At 39.5% G+C, this 14,979-nt stretch overlaps 2 protein-coding genes across 4 annotated transcripts in view; one reads left to right on the top strand and one right to left on the bottom strand.

Moving 5' to 3' along the window:
* Window positions 1–4,559: 4,559 nt before the first annotated feature.
* Window positions 4,560–14,979, bottom strand: part of hscb (HscB mitochondrial iron-sulfur cluster cochaperone) — a 12,534-nt gene continuing 2,114 nt past the window's right edge. Inside the window, exons 3-7 of one of the 3 annotated variants that reach the window (XM_061767393.1) lie at window positions 14,258–14,345; window positions 13,123–13,212; window positions 12,884–13,028; window positions 12,268–12,315; window positions 4,560–12,096 (exon numbers count right to left, since the gene is read on the bottom strand). In XM_061767393.1, coding sequence (XP_061623377.1) covers window positions 12,002–12,096; window positions 12,268–12,315; window positions 12,884–13,028; window positions 13,123–13,212; window positions 14,258–14,345 — 466 coding nt within the window. In that variant the 3' untranslated portion in view covers window positions 4,560–12,001. Of the gene's footprint in view, window positions 12,102–12,267; window positions 12,316–12,883; window positions 13,029–13,122; window positions 13,213–14,257; window positions 14,346–14,979 lie in introns of all 3 variants that reach the window. The other 2 variants (XM_061767390.1, XM_061767392.1) reach the window with 2 other exon arrangements.
* ppil3 (peptidylprolyl isomerase (cyclophilin)-like 3) overlaps window positions 14,341–14,979 on the top strand; it is a 23,684-nt gene continuing 23,045 nt past the window's right edge. Inside the window, exon 1 of the mRNA XM_061767395.1 lies at window positions 14,341–14,380. Within this exon, the coding sequence (XP_061623379.1) occupies window positions 14,363–14,380 (18 nt within the window). The 5' untranslated portion in view covers window positions 14,341–14,362. The remainder of the gene's footprint in view (window positions 14,381–14,979) is intronic.

Raw genomic sequence — 14,979 nt, 5'->3', positions numbered from 1 at the left:
GAGCTGTCAAGTGAAAAGGAGTCAAACTCGAGTTTTATTTTCCTTCGAATATTACTTGTCTGTTAATAAAAGAAAATTCAATAAAAATGGTTTCTGGATATTTGCTAAGAAGAAGTTTGTTAGCTTGATGCATGTCGATAGCTTGAGCGGCCTGACTGAAGCAGATGTGAGGACAGAAGCACGTCATCCTCAAATAACTAGCCCGCGATCGCATTAAACTTCTCAAAAAACACACGCAGGCTTTTGTATCGCGTTTCAGTGCCAGTGTCCAAACAATGATTCATATAGATATATCATCACATTTTGGAGCGTGCCATTTATCGGTATTGACTTTTGTCACGCATCCCTAATTATTGTCAAGTTTGAAGGCCATGGAATTACGGCATTCGAGCACCATCAATCTGTCAATGTGTCTGAACCATGCCGCTCTCCTGGCAGACATGCAAGCAGTGAATTAATGAGAGCAACTGTCATTGCCAAATTACAGACATGGGCTCAAAGACAAATGTTTCCCGACTGATGCCAAACAGCAGAGTGATTAATTTCGAGAGGACGGAGCATCATCATCATGGCATGCATCACCACGCATTGCTTATTCCCAAGAATTTGGATTACCGAAACATTTCATTTCCAGGATGAGGCTACAGCGAGGTGGCTGGCTGACAGAATCTTGGCGAGTGGAGCCCGAGGGTCAGCGGCGCCGCGCTTTCTCGAGGGCCCCAATTTGATCTGGTGACAGGGTTGAATTATATAGTCACCTTCCTGTCGACTGCAATAAGGATAGAGAGGTAAAGAATGGGCCGAGGCTTAGTTGATTCTGACCCAAGTTTCATAAAAGGCACACATCCAATACCTGCTGCAGACAATAAGGCACTTATGTTTTCATAAACGAATAAAGCAGGTCTGTACCCCTTCCTTGGACAAGTGATTTACATGTATATTGTTCTTGAATGTTATACACACTTCTGTTATAGCAGGAAAGAACAATTGCATGCCATAATATTCATTCATCTATTTTCTATAGCGCTTTTTGTCTCCTCAGCAGAGCTGCTGGTAAACTGAATCCTATTCCAACTGACTTTGGGTTAGAGGCAGGGTACATCTTGGTCTGGTCGCCAGCCAATCGCAGGTGACGTAATATTGTAATATGATAAAGCACAATTTTCTAATCAGAATGTATGGAATTAAAAGGTGGCAATTCAAAATAGCTAGCACCAAAGGTGGACGTTTTACTACTCAAGCACAATCGTGTCGTGGACTACAGCCATGCTAAGCAAAGCTCCTCACACCTCAAAAGTCAACAAATAAATCAACTCGCTGGAGTGTTGGTTCTCAACTGTACCCACATTTTTCTATTTTTGTTAAGTCGCAACCCAATATTACAAAAGTTAGGAAGAATAAAAACATGTACTGTTCAAAAAGATTCTTTCAAAAACATGAATATCGTATTTCTAAACGTAACTACTCATACTTACATATGAACATAAATGCATGTACAAAATGTAATATCATGGAACAGATCTCTTCTTTTTAATAAAGTGCAACATCAATAGTTTTTTTGTTGTTGTTGTTTTTATAGGAAATCAAAGCTGCAGAGCAAAGGATCTGTAACAATTTTAACAATCTGTAGTATGCTATAAACCTTTTTACTACCTGTCCTTGAACCATCCAAATTTGCTCCATGACCCACTTTTGGGTCCCGACTCACCAGTTGAGAATCGTTGCTCTGGAGCAGTTTTTGTATATGTAAAAAAGAAAAAGACTTAGATTGTACTTTTCTATATAATAGTATTTATCGTTTCTCACTACTTACATGTTAAAACGCGATAAACATAAAATATAAAAGGTAAAATGAAATACATTCTCAGTATATGGGGGGCATCCCAATTTATTTATTCTCCTGGATGATTGAGCCCTTACCTTTAAAACATATTTAATACAGTATAGATAGACTTTGGAATCTTGTCAGCTTAAAGCGCCAATGTTCACTCCTGATATGACTATACCGTGGAGAGAAGTCAGATCAATCAAATCCATTATCCGGCTTCTGTGTTTATCTCGCTATGAAAGTTGAAGCAGGAGCCAGGCCCATGTTGTCATAGAAACAACTGCGGCAGGAGTGGAAAAAAACCAAAAAAAGGCTTGGATTGTTGCTGAACTTGGGTGAGATGCACAGAGTAATGAGAGGGGTCGTGATGTGAGATATGGGTGGTGCAAGCGAGGCGACCGTTTGCTGCTTTTGTTTGTGAGGCAGACTCATTAGTGTGGCTTGCAGACTGCTGCAGGAAAAACACTAGGAAAAAAAATCACAGGTAAGCAAAGTGGAGGTAATATCCAGGCTATCTTTGTTGTATTTGTGTGTGATAATAAAACTCAACCAAAGGATGTTACTTTTAGAGCTGGTTGTTAGAGGCACTACAGTCCCACCTTCTTGTGTGGCTTTCCAGCAGCATCACATTAATATTCACACCAGGGTTTATTGAACATTAACGATGTGGCTTACACGATTTGACTGTAAAAGCTAGAGTCCCAAGGACCTCTCGATGCAGGATCATGCAAAGGCTTGCAGTCATACATAAAGTTGTATTTCGGCCACCCGTAAACGATCTCATCAGGAGAAACCTTTGCAGCGATCTCAGAAATTCACAAAGACAAATTTTCAAATACTGTAGAGTGGTGCCTTGAGGTACGAGTTTAATTTGTTCTGCAAGCACATACATATCGCAAAACACATATCTAATTTCTCCATTAAAATGATTGGAAATGCAAGTATACATATATATACACATATATATATATATATATATACACATATGTATATATACATTATATATATATATATATATATATATATATATAATATGTGAAGACTGAACATTTTATTGAGTTTTCACAATAATTATAAACTGATTTAACATGGTAGGAAACAGATAAATATGCAACACTTTTATTCTATCAGTGTTTACATATTCAAATGATCACTTCTACACCATTCCTAAGAAATCACAATGTCCCATCACTGGTGAGCTATTTTTAAAACAGGGCTAGAGGCACAATGTTGGTGAACCCTGCATTAAAGGGTGTCATAATGTGATGTATTTAACATTTTGCATCTATTTTTCTTTTCAGCCAGCATCAATCACATGTAGTGGTGTGGTGCACCACAACTACTAATTATGTTCCTCATTGATTTTGTTTGTTTTGTTCTTTTAATTCTTTCCATTACCGTTAAAGCACTCACCGGCCTTGCTTGCTCCAAATGACTTCCATGACTCTCTAACCTCCCATGTGCCCCAGTGTTCACCGAGGTAATCAGATAAAGCTCTTCTGCATGTTTGTGTGTCTCAGCGTGTCATCCCTTTTAAACTACACAAACAATGGAACAGTTTGTCTTAGAGATCTCTTTTTTTGTTCTTCTTTTTCTGTAGTTGGGGCAACTGTTAAAGTGGGAAATGCGAGTGGGGTTGCTATCGCCCCAGATCAATGTTTTGAGAGCAAGCGAAGCTATATGTAGTCGTTATATGATGGCACTGGTCAAAATGTAAAGCAAAAACAGCATGTAACCAAAGTTTTTCGAGGCTTCTTTCTGCACAACAGGTAACATCACGCGAGGAATGTTTTATTTATACTGACACCTGGTGTGTGCCATATACAGTATTTCAGCTGCTGGAAGGATACAATGCGGTGCATAATAGGAAATTAAAAACAGGAGCTACAAACCCTTTTTTTCCGCCATTCCTACACTGGTCTGAGGAGATTGCCTCCAATCTGTGCTCATCCTTTCTAGCGCTTTTTCATCTTCAGTAACATTTTAAAACAGTGCAATAAATATTGAATTAATTTCAGATGGCATATCTTTCAATATTGAATGTATGCTAATTAAATAATGCAGATATTATGTGGTAATTTGGCTCAACAAACAATCATATCAATACTTTCGTATCCTTTAACAAGAATTCTGTCATTACAAAGATAATAACGCTCAGTTTTAACTGTCACCTTCGGAATTACAATAGATTTGACTTTTTTATACTAAGAGGTGTTTCTAAAACATTATTTAGCTGTGTGAGAGGACAGCATAAGGCACACTAATAAACATATATTTAGATTAACACCTCTCTGGCTGTGTCAATAAAGACTGATTATTCCTTTTGGAAAGGCACATTTTATGATCATGCTCTTGAATTGCCTTTAAATTACGCAAGTGGTTTGTGTAATAGATTATTTTACACAACAAAATGTTAAAATACTGAAACTAAATTGGTTTACTGCTGCCACTTACCACTTAAAAATCGTATAAAACAAACAATAGCCATAATTTTACAATATTGAGAGGGTAAGCATCCCTTTATATGATTTTAGATGTGCTAAAAGTGCACCACAGGATTACATAATATGTGTTTGTGTCCAGAAAATGTTCTTCCAACTAGTACCAAAATTCTGACTTTGACACTGCAGTCCCCTCCAAAAGTATTGGATCAGCAAAGTCAAATCCTTTGTTTTTGTTATATACTGAAGACATTTGGGTTTCAGATCAAAAGATGAATATGAGACAAAAGTTCAGAATTCCAGCTTTTATTTCATGGTATTTACATCTAGATGTGTGAAACAACTCAGGACAGAGCACCTTTTGTTTGAACCCACCCACGTTTCAAGTGAGCATATGTATTGGAACAGACATTATTAAATTAACTTAAAGGGTACAGAAAATGGATGGATGGATGAATAACATTTAATATTTGGTAGCAGAACCCTTACTTGCAATAACTGCATCAAGCAGTTATTGTGACCCATTGACTTCAACAGACTGTTGCATTCTTCAATTGAAATGCTTTTCCAAGCCTTTACTTCAGCCTCTTTCAGTTTTTGTTTGTTTCTGGGGGTTTCTTTATTCAGTCTCCTCTTCAGGAGGTCAAATGCATGCTCTATTAGGTTAAGGTCCGGTGGTCCGGTGATTGCCTTGGCCAGTCTAAGACCTTCGACTTTTTCCCCTTGTTCAAATTCTTTGTTGGGTTGGCAGTGTGTTTTGGGTCATTGTCTTGTTGCATGATGAAGCTTCTCCCTATTGGTTTGGATGCATTTTTCTGTAAGCGTGGGCTAACTTGTCTGTAGAAGCTAGTCTGTAGTTTGAAGCCATTTCATTCTCCCAGCTCCCACAAAGTCACGCACACACAACTTGTCAGAATACAGGTAGTCACTGGATACTGGCCTTGAGGACACCGTATGAACTGAGCGCTGTCGCATAGTTCTTTTGTTTTGTTTAGTATTCAACTACCGTTACTTAAAAATAAAAATAAAAATCATACATCAAAATACCTCGGTACAAGGATGAGAGCTGGATGAAGTGGCTGGGGAGAGGGAAATTTGGGTGTCAGTGCTAAAGCTACTGCCCCCGCGCTCTGAGCTCAGATAAGCGATAGAAGATGGATGGATGGATGGACCTCGGTACGGTACTGGTTTTGGAACTTGGTGCAACACAGATCATTTTACACTTGAGACTATGTGAGTTCCGGGATACACATGTCATAGAAACAATGAGTCTCTGCAATTTATCATCATGCAATACAGATACAGTAATCCTCCCCTACGTCACGGTTCTTGCGTCGTGGTCCTGCTATATAGCAGATTTTTATTACATTTGTAACTCTATCTTTTATACTGTTTGCACAATATTTTTGTTATGCATTGCTGTTGCACTCTCTCAAAAACTTTGACGATAAACAAAAGTATCGAAGGTTTTTTTCAATGCTACTGATATAATGATATTAGAGCCCTGTTAATAAAATATAAGAGCACAACTGTAATGTTCTCTCATTTACTAAATTTAAGTAGGGCTACATTTCACAATAAGAGCAAGTAAATAAAAAAGAGAAAGTTATCCATGTTCAAATAAAGTGCTCAACTTAAGAAAAATAAAGTTTGAATCTCCCCTTTTCTCTTTGGCATCTTGACACAACAATGAAGTCTCAAACAATTTTACATATTTTAATTTAACAAACAACTGAAAAATGTTAGAGGTTTTGTTTGTTTCATAATGGCGTTTCACACACATGCACTTTTAATAAGTGCTCCGAGTGAGAACTTCCCATTGAGAAGTTTAAACAAAAATGACAGACCGTTCCATTTTAACCTTTTCTTTAACTCAACTTCCACGCTGAGTCTCTTTCTCGCTCCCCTGCTACGTTTCTCCTCGTCTCTGTCTGGGCTGGACGCAATCAGTGATTACGGTCTGAGATGCAGATTTGATTGGCTGAAGGGGGTTGCTGAACTCGCATGGTCTGTACGGTTTAACACTACCGTAAAGTCTGTCTGGCGTCCCGTATGTCTTGAATCATAACTTTTCTATTTTGGCTATGGTGTGGGTACATATGGGACTGCTTATGGGTCCATACGCGGTCCGCCAATTATTGTCCTCTGTATGTCGCCATGATTGACCAAGCCAGAGCGAGCCGTTTAGCGCCGCAGCTCACTAGCTAAGTAGCTCAAGGACTAGCGAACTTAATAGTTAACGTTCCCTAAAGTGTCCCAAGTATGTGTACCTACGGAGCCAAAGCCGTTCCCCCAGGGTGTTACCACAACAATGACAAAATTATCGAGTCTGGAAGAAAGTATCACATCCATTGTATTTATGGAAGGATGACCCGGCCTCCATTGCCTCTGATTGGCTCGCACCAAGAAAAGACTCATACTTTTAGTGCATAATGATTCGCTGAAGTACTTCAGCAACACAGACATACGTGGGTAAGCAATGATATTCGTCTGCGGACGCAGATTCACCATGTTTTATGCGTCCCTGGTCTCAGACACGGAACACACGTCAAACGAGATCCCTGCAACACTACTTCCAACACTTTAAATGGTGTGAAAAAGCCAACTTATTAAATGAGCATGCAAATATTATATTCAACAAAAAGCACTGCATGTTTCAAAGGGGTATTTTCCCCGTGCTAAATATGACCTAAATACTCAACAAAGCACAAAAAATTCAAATAAAAGAACCCTAGGCTTCATCAAAGTGCGTGTGCTCAGAGTAATAAATATGATAATGGATGCTTTTCAGCGCTGGCTGGCAGAGAGTGGATTAGTAACCCACACAGCCACTCACTTGCTCGCCTTGCTTTGCACACGAGGCCTTGAAGTCTGCCACTTGGACACGTTAGCCACTCTGGTGGAGACTTGACCACATACTTGCGGCCAAAAGACTCCATATTTGGGATTCATAAAGATTATAATTTTATATCAAATGTGTGTTTGCATTAAAATCAAGTCAGACAAGCTAAATGTCATTCCCTCCTAAGATGCCTCGATTCAGCCTCGCTAGAACTTTATATGAAAACTCTTGCAATATACTGTACACGGAAAAAGACCAGATTCTTTTCCTGATCATGTCACATTCAATTTGCTACCTGTTCCCAGGCAGAATTTTAAAAAAGATCACTCATTAACCCCCCGTAGTCAATTAGAAAAATGGCCTGTTCAGTAAAAAAGTAATGAAACAAGCAATATATTACTCAATTTAACCAATATTATCTGCAATAGACCAGTAAAGTTTCCCTTGGAAATATTTCTTAAAACAACTGAGAAGAAGAAGCATATTTTGCCTTGATTTGAGATGTTTAATCTTTGTTAGAATTTAGACTGTAGTATTTTTTTTATTTCTGAGAATAACGAGACAAGACAAACCTTGAAACAGGGGACAATGTAAATATTATTATGATTGATTGATTGATTGATTTATTTCCATCAACACATTCAAACTGGGCGGCACGGTCCTTCAAACTGTCCTTAGAGCAGAGTCGCCACTGGCTCACATAAAAGAATAAATTTTTTTAAAAAACAACAACAAAAAACAGAATGACCCAACTGGTCATGAGAAATACCCCAAAGTGTTCTTTCTCTGTTAGGAACTAGTGCACTCAGCCTTATCACTCATAAAGTGGATGCTCTGTGTGAGGAGACCCTTTTGCAAAGCCTTTAAGTTTTTGGTATTTGACAGCGCATGAAGCACATCCAATATCAAACTGTATCAAAAGACCAAACGGAGTAAAAACATTCATCGCTGTGGAGCTCCAGCTTCCAGCTGAGGCTACGGCTCTGCGGAGGGGCAAAGACCCGGCTCCTTAGGGATGAGAGGAACATAAAAACACAGATTCGGAATGTGAAGGTAAAACCGATAATGGCGGATGGTGGGACATCACAGCACAAACGCGTAATGACTTTAATAATGTGTCAATGGGTGCAGTGTATCCATTGACGAAGGTCCTGATAGAATTCTAAGGGCTCCAGAAAAAGAGGAATAATTGATCAGTTGCTGTCAGAAGAATTGCTGCAGTCTACGAGTGGTTCACTGCCAGGCTTAATGTTATTATGTGAACGTTACGGTCAGCCTGTTTGACAAAGGAACACATTAAGTCCATATTGTTCACACTACTGCTATGGCACGCACCATTAGGAAAACTACTCAAGGGCAATCTAAGCACTTCAAAGAATGTGAACATTGTTGTGCCGCAATTATCAAATGCTTTGCTCCATTTAACACAAATAAGTTAATTTCCCCACTCCACTATGCATGTCCTGATTCAGTATTCATTTTAACTTATTGCTCTTTTTATTTAGACCAAGGCTCTAGATTTTCAATCGGCAATGAAGAAATGATTCAATTTAAGATGATACAATTGTGGCCCAGTCCCTAAAAAAAGAGAAACAATCACACCAATCAGCATCTTTTAAGGACAAATACCCAACAGCTATTAGAGGAATGGATGCACCAAATACAAAATGGCAGCATGCTTGTAAATATTTGCAACTCTGAAAAATTATTAAACTTATGTTGTAGGAGCAGCAGTTACATCAGAGCTGCAGGATGACATTTGTTAACTCAAGAAGTGCGTGGAAAAGCACTGATGGAAGACATGTTGGCACAATTAGGGCCCGGCAAAGTTTGACCTGCTAGTTTGCTGTCTAAAGATGATTAACAAAAGCTAAGATAGGGGAAACTGTACTACACTGAACAAAAATATCAATATAACACCTGTTTGTGCACACCTTTTTCATGAGCTGAACTTAAAACATTTAAGACTTTTTCCCTGTACACGAGGCCTATTTTTTTTCAGTATATGATATTGATTGAAGAGGAGTAGAACAACATTCCACAAGCCAGAATCAACAACCTCATCAACTCTATGTGGTGCACCGTGTAAGCCAAATAGTGGTCACACCTGATCCTGACCAATTTTTTGTCAGACCAAATAGACCAATCACGATCATCTCTGCATCTGCAAAGTTGATAAGAGTAACAGTATTGATTCTATTTGACTTTAATGTAATCCCACTTAAGTGGAAAAACTGGACACGTGTGGTGACAGAAGAAGATAGAAGGTAGGAATGCAGCCATTCAGATGGTTCATTTGAGACACACATCAATGATGTGGCATGATCTTTAGTGGACGTCGCCATGAAATGATGACACCAAGGAACAATTGTCTCATTTCCCTCAAACATTGCTACCTCCTCCCGCCTAGCTCCTCTGTCAACCTTCTCGTCTCCTCGATCGAATTTCTGGTGGAAGGAGCTAGCATATAAACAGAGGAGCGATATAGGCAGTCAAGGACATTTAGTCACATTCCCATTCTTACACCCAATGCATGCCAATTGTTTTCATTTTGTTTTAAAGTGCCTTCTATTTTCCAAACTTTTTTAATCTCCTTCCCAGATGGATTTGTGAAACAAACTACATTGCGACACGACCCATCTGGAGTATCTGACTAGAATCAAACAAATTCATTTGGCCAAAGGTGTGCTTGGTGGTGCATCCCCGTCACTTATTTGTGTATTATGAAGATCCTTTCTGTACAGTGCATTTTTTGAGTTTTCTGTTTTTATCCAAAGAACATACGGCATTTGTCTGTGTGGCATGCTTTAGATCAAAACAAAAAAAAACTCACAAATTCTGGAGATACACAATTTTCATTGGACAACAATATTTTTTTCCCCATCTATCCATTTTCTATACATTTCAAAAAGCAGACTGTACCTCAGACTTCTCACCAGTCAATCAGATTTCCACTGACAGTAACAATATTTACTTTTCTTAATAATACACATTCAATTATATTTAGAAAAATAATATTCTAGCGCACCCAGACCTTTGAATCTAAATAAACAGACCAAAAAAAGTAAATGGTGATACTGAGCCTTGAAGTTGTATGGTAATCACATATATCCAGTCATTTTTGCCAAGCTCCTCATCCAAGTCAATTTCTCATGCTGTCTATGGGGTGATTTCTCCACTTATGTGTCTTTCAAACTCAATTTCAAAAGAATTCCGGGAGATGGCAGCGGCCTTAGTGTTGGTCAATCACATTTTCTCATTAATTTAAAGACGCCGTGCATGACTTCTGATTATCACATAAATAGTAATGGCTCCTGGTGGACGAGCTTCCCTATTAAATCCACGTGTATGTTGAGGGGTCTCGCTAGTGGAAGAAGCTCAACACATGACATTGTTGTTGCAGACTAAATCATCCAGTCAGGATGCGCACTGGACTGCGTGCAAACATGAATGAAACAACAAATGCGTGTAAAATGCTGTGTTGCTCATGTCAGTGTGTCACAAACAGCACCTGATATCACAGTTTGAGTTCCTTTATCAGATTAGGGGGCACCCCTTCGATCAGCCAGTTTGAGGCAATTTGGAACCCAATTTGCAAAGTAATTATGGGTTATGGACATTCTGCTGCAAAACCTTATCCAGTTTCATTATGATGCACATTTTATAAGGTACAAATCACACAGATCACGGATCTTTGGCTCAACCGGTAATCGTCATTTGGCGACTCTTCCCGATTATCATAGTGTTAACGCTACATAGGAGGCCGCCGTGAATTATTGAAGAGCTTGTCTGCCGCAATAACGGACTTCCTACTAGGCTCACATCAAGTCTGTACAACATGTACGATGCCAGAGCTGTGGCTGCACAGGTGTTATGTCTCCACCTAAAGGAAACCTGAAGAACTGAATACACTGTCCGGCTATTGATAACCATATGAAGACTCCTAGTAGCAGTACAGTAAGATGCAATTACAAATGCCTTTCATACTTGATGAGAGATTAGGTGCAAGTGAATTTGGAATGTATATGTATGTAAATAAAATTTAAGTTCATTAGTGTTCGGATGGCAGCACGGTGGCCGACTGGTTAGTGCGTCAGCCTCACAGTTCTGAGGACCCGGGTTCAATCCCTGGCCCCGCCTGTGTGGAGTTTGCATGTTCTCCCCGTGCCTGCGTGGGTTTTCTCCAGGCACTCCAGTTTCCTCCCACATCCCAAAAACATGCATTAATGGGAGACTCTAAATTGCCCGTAGGTGTGACTGTGAGTGCAAATGGTTGTTTGTTTGTTTGTGCCCTGCGATTGGCTGGCAACCAGTTCAGGGTGTACCCCGCCTCCTGCCCGATGACAGCTGGGATAGGCTCCAGCACGCTCCAGAAGCGGCTCAGAAAATGGATGGATGGATGGATAGTGTTCGGATAAAAAGTGATTTACGTTTATTCTGATTTTTTTTTATTTTTTATTTACATTATTTAGTGATTAAAATGTCGTTGCACTTCAAATGTGTGTGGGTGTGTGTGTGGATAATCGAAAAGGTGCAACATTTCATATATCTTATGAATATTGGAGAGAATACAATATGTTGTGGCTTTCCAATATCTATCTGTTCAATTCAATTCAAATTTTTATTTTGGAATAAACCGGAATAAAACCAAGAGGAGCTTCTTGTGTTTTTCTAACTCTGACAAAGTTGTGGACGACCAGGGAATGATTAAAGAACATCAACACTAAAAACTAAACAAATAAATTAAGTGATGCTAATTTAAAAAGCAATTCTGTTTAAGGTTCATCCATATTTATGAACACTGCATGTACAGCAATGCAAAGTCATCATGATGCCCCAGTACAAAACTTTTGTATCACAATAATAAGAGTGTGTCAGGGGGGAGCAAAATTACATGAATCCAGAAAGTTTTTCCTTGACTTTCTCTTCAATGTTTGAGAAGTATTTCATTTGGGCAAGCAGTGCCTTGGCAGCTTGAAGCTCTCCTGCCAGGAAACAAAAAAAATATATAATAAAGACAAGAAGACAGAGCACAAAAGGAGGTTCAACTGATGACTCATTCAGCGACATAGAGCTTCATCATAGATTACAAAACTAGCGCACAATGAGTAGGAGGAATGTCGAAGACGTTTCAAAGGGACTTCTTGATTTCTCACCTGCACGCAGGGCGCCGTCTATCTTCTCTGTCAAGCCTTTCAGTTTCCCTGCAAGCGAGGAGGATGCGACAAGTTCAACGATTGCACATTTTCATAAAAAGGACCAGCTCTTTCATTGGGAACCTAATGTTGCGTCAGTGGGTGTCTGTGAATGCAGAAAGTACAACGAAGTGAATTTTGACGAGAAAGAAAAAAACAAAAGAAATTCTGAGCTTCAAAGGGAAGTGCAATTTGTTGGGCATATCTGCAAACTACTGCCTCAAATTTCTACTTTACACCCATAGAAGTCAGCAGATTACCTAATCCCCCAGAGGTTAGAGAAATGTTGACCAAGATTTGGGGGTTTAAAAAAAAAAAGACAATAAGGTGATGCAGTGCTGTACAATGAACTGATGGTGTAAAAGCGCCAAAGCACTGACGAGCTGGCAGATGGTGAGTGTGCCTTTTTTGTGATGAAGAGAAGTCAAGTGTGCGACACACGTTTCCGGCCTGGCAGTTAACAAGGAAATGCACACAAGAATTATTGTATTACATTATTGTAATGAAGTGTAGATATGTTACGCAGTATGTTGATGTGAGAAACTCAAACTGAGCAGACATGAAGTAATTTGTTTACCTTTTGTGTCTTGGCTGATCTTATCTGCTTCTTCTGGAGTCTGTGCCTGTTCGAGGGCTTCATTGATCTCCATCAGCTCCATCAGAAATTCAGCATCCACCCCGGACTCTGTACCTTCATCAAAGCGCATCCCCTTCAGCTCCAGCTGCAACGCGAAATGACGAGGGCGCACCGTTACTAATGACATGGCGACGTGTCGCATCTTTCACACAGAAAGTAGTCTGCGAGTTTGAACTCACCATATAAAGGCCGCGACTCAAAGGCTTCAGCAGAGTCCTGTAGGCTTTGTTGACAAGCGCTGACTGATGCTCTGAATACTCACGTTCTTCCTGAAAAAGAACGTTTTCTGCTAGATTTTCCTCTTATTTTTGTCCATAACCATTTACATATACAGTGGTTTAAGTCCATTTTGTAGATTAACTCCACAAGTGTGTTCTTCATGATGTCGCCACACAAGGGTGCAAGTGACGGCAAAGTCTGATGATAACCAGTGAACCGGAAAAGGAACTTGTGGGATAGGAAAGGGGTTGGCCACAATTAGGCATGGACTTGTATCAGATTGTGACAGTATGATAAGATAAGGATGATGAAATCCAAATGTTTGGCGAAATGACTTTTTTTTCCATTGAACACAATCTATTTTATTTTTCAAAAAGCATAGACAATATTGACTTTATTAGTAAATGTAAAAACAAAATTAACAATTCAATTATTCCAAAAACATTCAAAAAGGAGTACAACAGTGAAACTACTCAGAAAATAAGTAGCAAATTCTCTGCTCTTCTCCACTTTGTGAAGTAAAATCAGAAGAGAACTGAGCTGATGTTAGCAATGCTAGTTAGCTGTTATCTGCCTCGGTAGCAAGCCCTTAGTAATTATTTCACCAATTGTGAAAATGCTAAGTCTCAGAACTGGCCGCAAACGTTCAGACGCAGACCATGGCGTTTTAAAACAGAGGTATACCTTGAAACTGGTAACTGGCCCATGCCTAGTCGCAATACGATTTGCCGTGTTGTGCCCTCTTTTCCGATTCTAGGATTATCATTCACTGCCAGCCCTCCCAGTTAACATGGATATTTGACTTCTAAAGCTGTCAACGGCAGTGAATGTGTTAAATGTTTCCTTCCCCTCGTTTCTGTTTTTTGTTTCACTTTAAGGCATTTTTTTCCTAAATATGTTGATTGGTGCAAGATGATGTTCTAGTGCAATTCTCAACTGGTGGGGGGACCCAAAAGTGGGTGGCAGACCAACTTTGGTTGGGTCACGCGAACAGCAAGTAAAAAAAAAAATTATATTCTGATTTTGCCGGTACAGTACAGAGGCATTCCAAGTTCCCACACGGAACATAGGAAAGTGACAAGAAATGTCACTTACTTGTTCTCTAGCCACTAGTTTACTGTAAACAAATACAGTCAGCTGGGATGAGTTCTCGTTCATTCGTGACACTGATGAGGACGAAGTGCTGCGGAAAGCGGATGAATGGATTTTAGACTTATAGTAAGTGGTTCAACTTGTTCACTCACTTTTTATTACACCTGACAATCTTTTGAAATGCACTGATCAAGCTATTAATGGGTATTTCTGAAGACAAGATGGAATGGAAAATATGTTGTTGATAGGTGTAAGTGTATTTTGAAGGTATATGGGGTCTGTCAAAATCAATAGTCTCACCGTTGGGCCAGTTAAGTAATGTATAAGTAAAGGGTTTTCTATATGTAATGCAGACCCCCGAGGCTGGATGATGTCTAATTAAAAAAAATGACCGGAAGTGCGTATGAATAAAATAGCCCAAACACAGGCTCTGCGTCAAGAAACCATTGCTGCTTCTCGTCTTTGCAGATTGTGACTTCAGGGTGCGTTGCGCTTTTCTATCGGAGTGTACACAAAATAAATGATGTGCAAAGCAACACACTCCTCACACACTCCTTGCTCAAAATGCCTATTCGCAACAGTCAAGCAATGTTCTTTTAATGATCCACAAGGGCACATTTGATCATCTGTTTACCATCTAGCCATTCATTTTTTTTGTTTAAATACAGCTTATACTCACTAGAGTCACGAGTGAGCTGGAGCCTATCCCAGCTATCTTCGGGCGG

Source organism: Phyllopteryx taeniolatus, chromosome 3 (genome assembly GCF_024500385.1).
Source record: "Phyllopteryx taeniolatus isolate TA_2022b chromosome 3, UOR_Ptae_1.2, whole genome shotgun sequence".
Classification (NCBI taxonomy): Eukaryota; Metazoa; Chordata; class Actinopteri; order Syngnathiformes; family Syngnathidae; genus Phyllopteryx; species Phyllopteryx taeniolatus.
The sequence above is the reverse complement of the archived record's forward strand: the minus strand, read 5'-3'. Positions and strand labels throughout refer to the sequence as shown.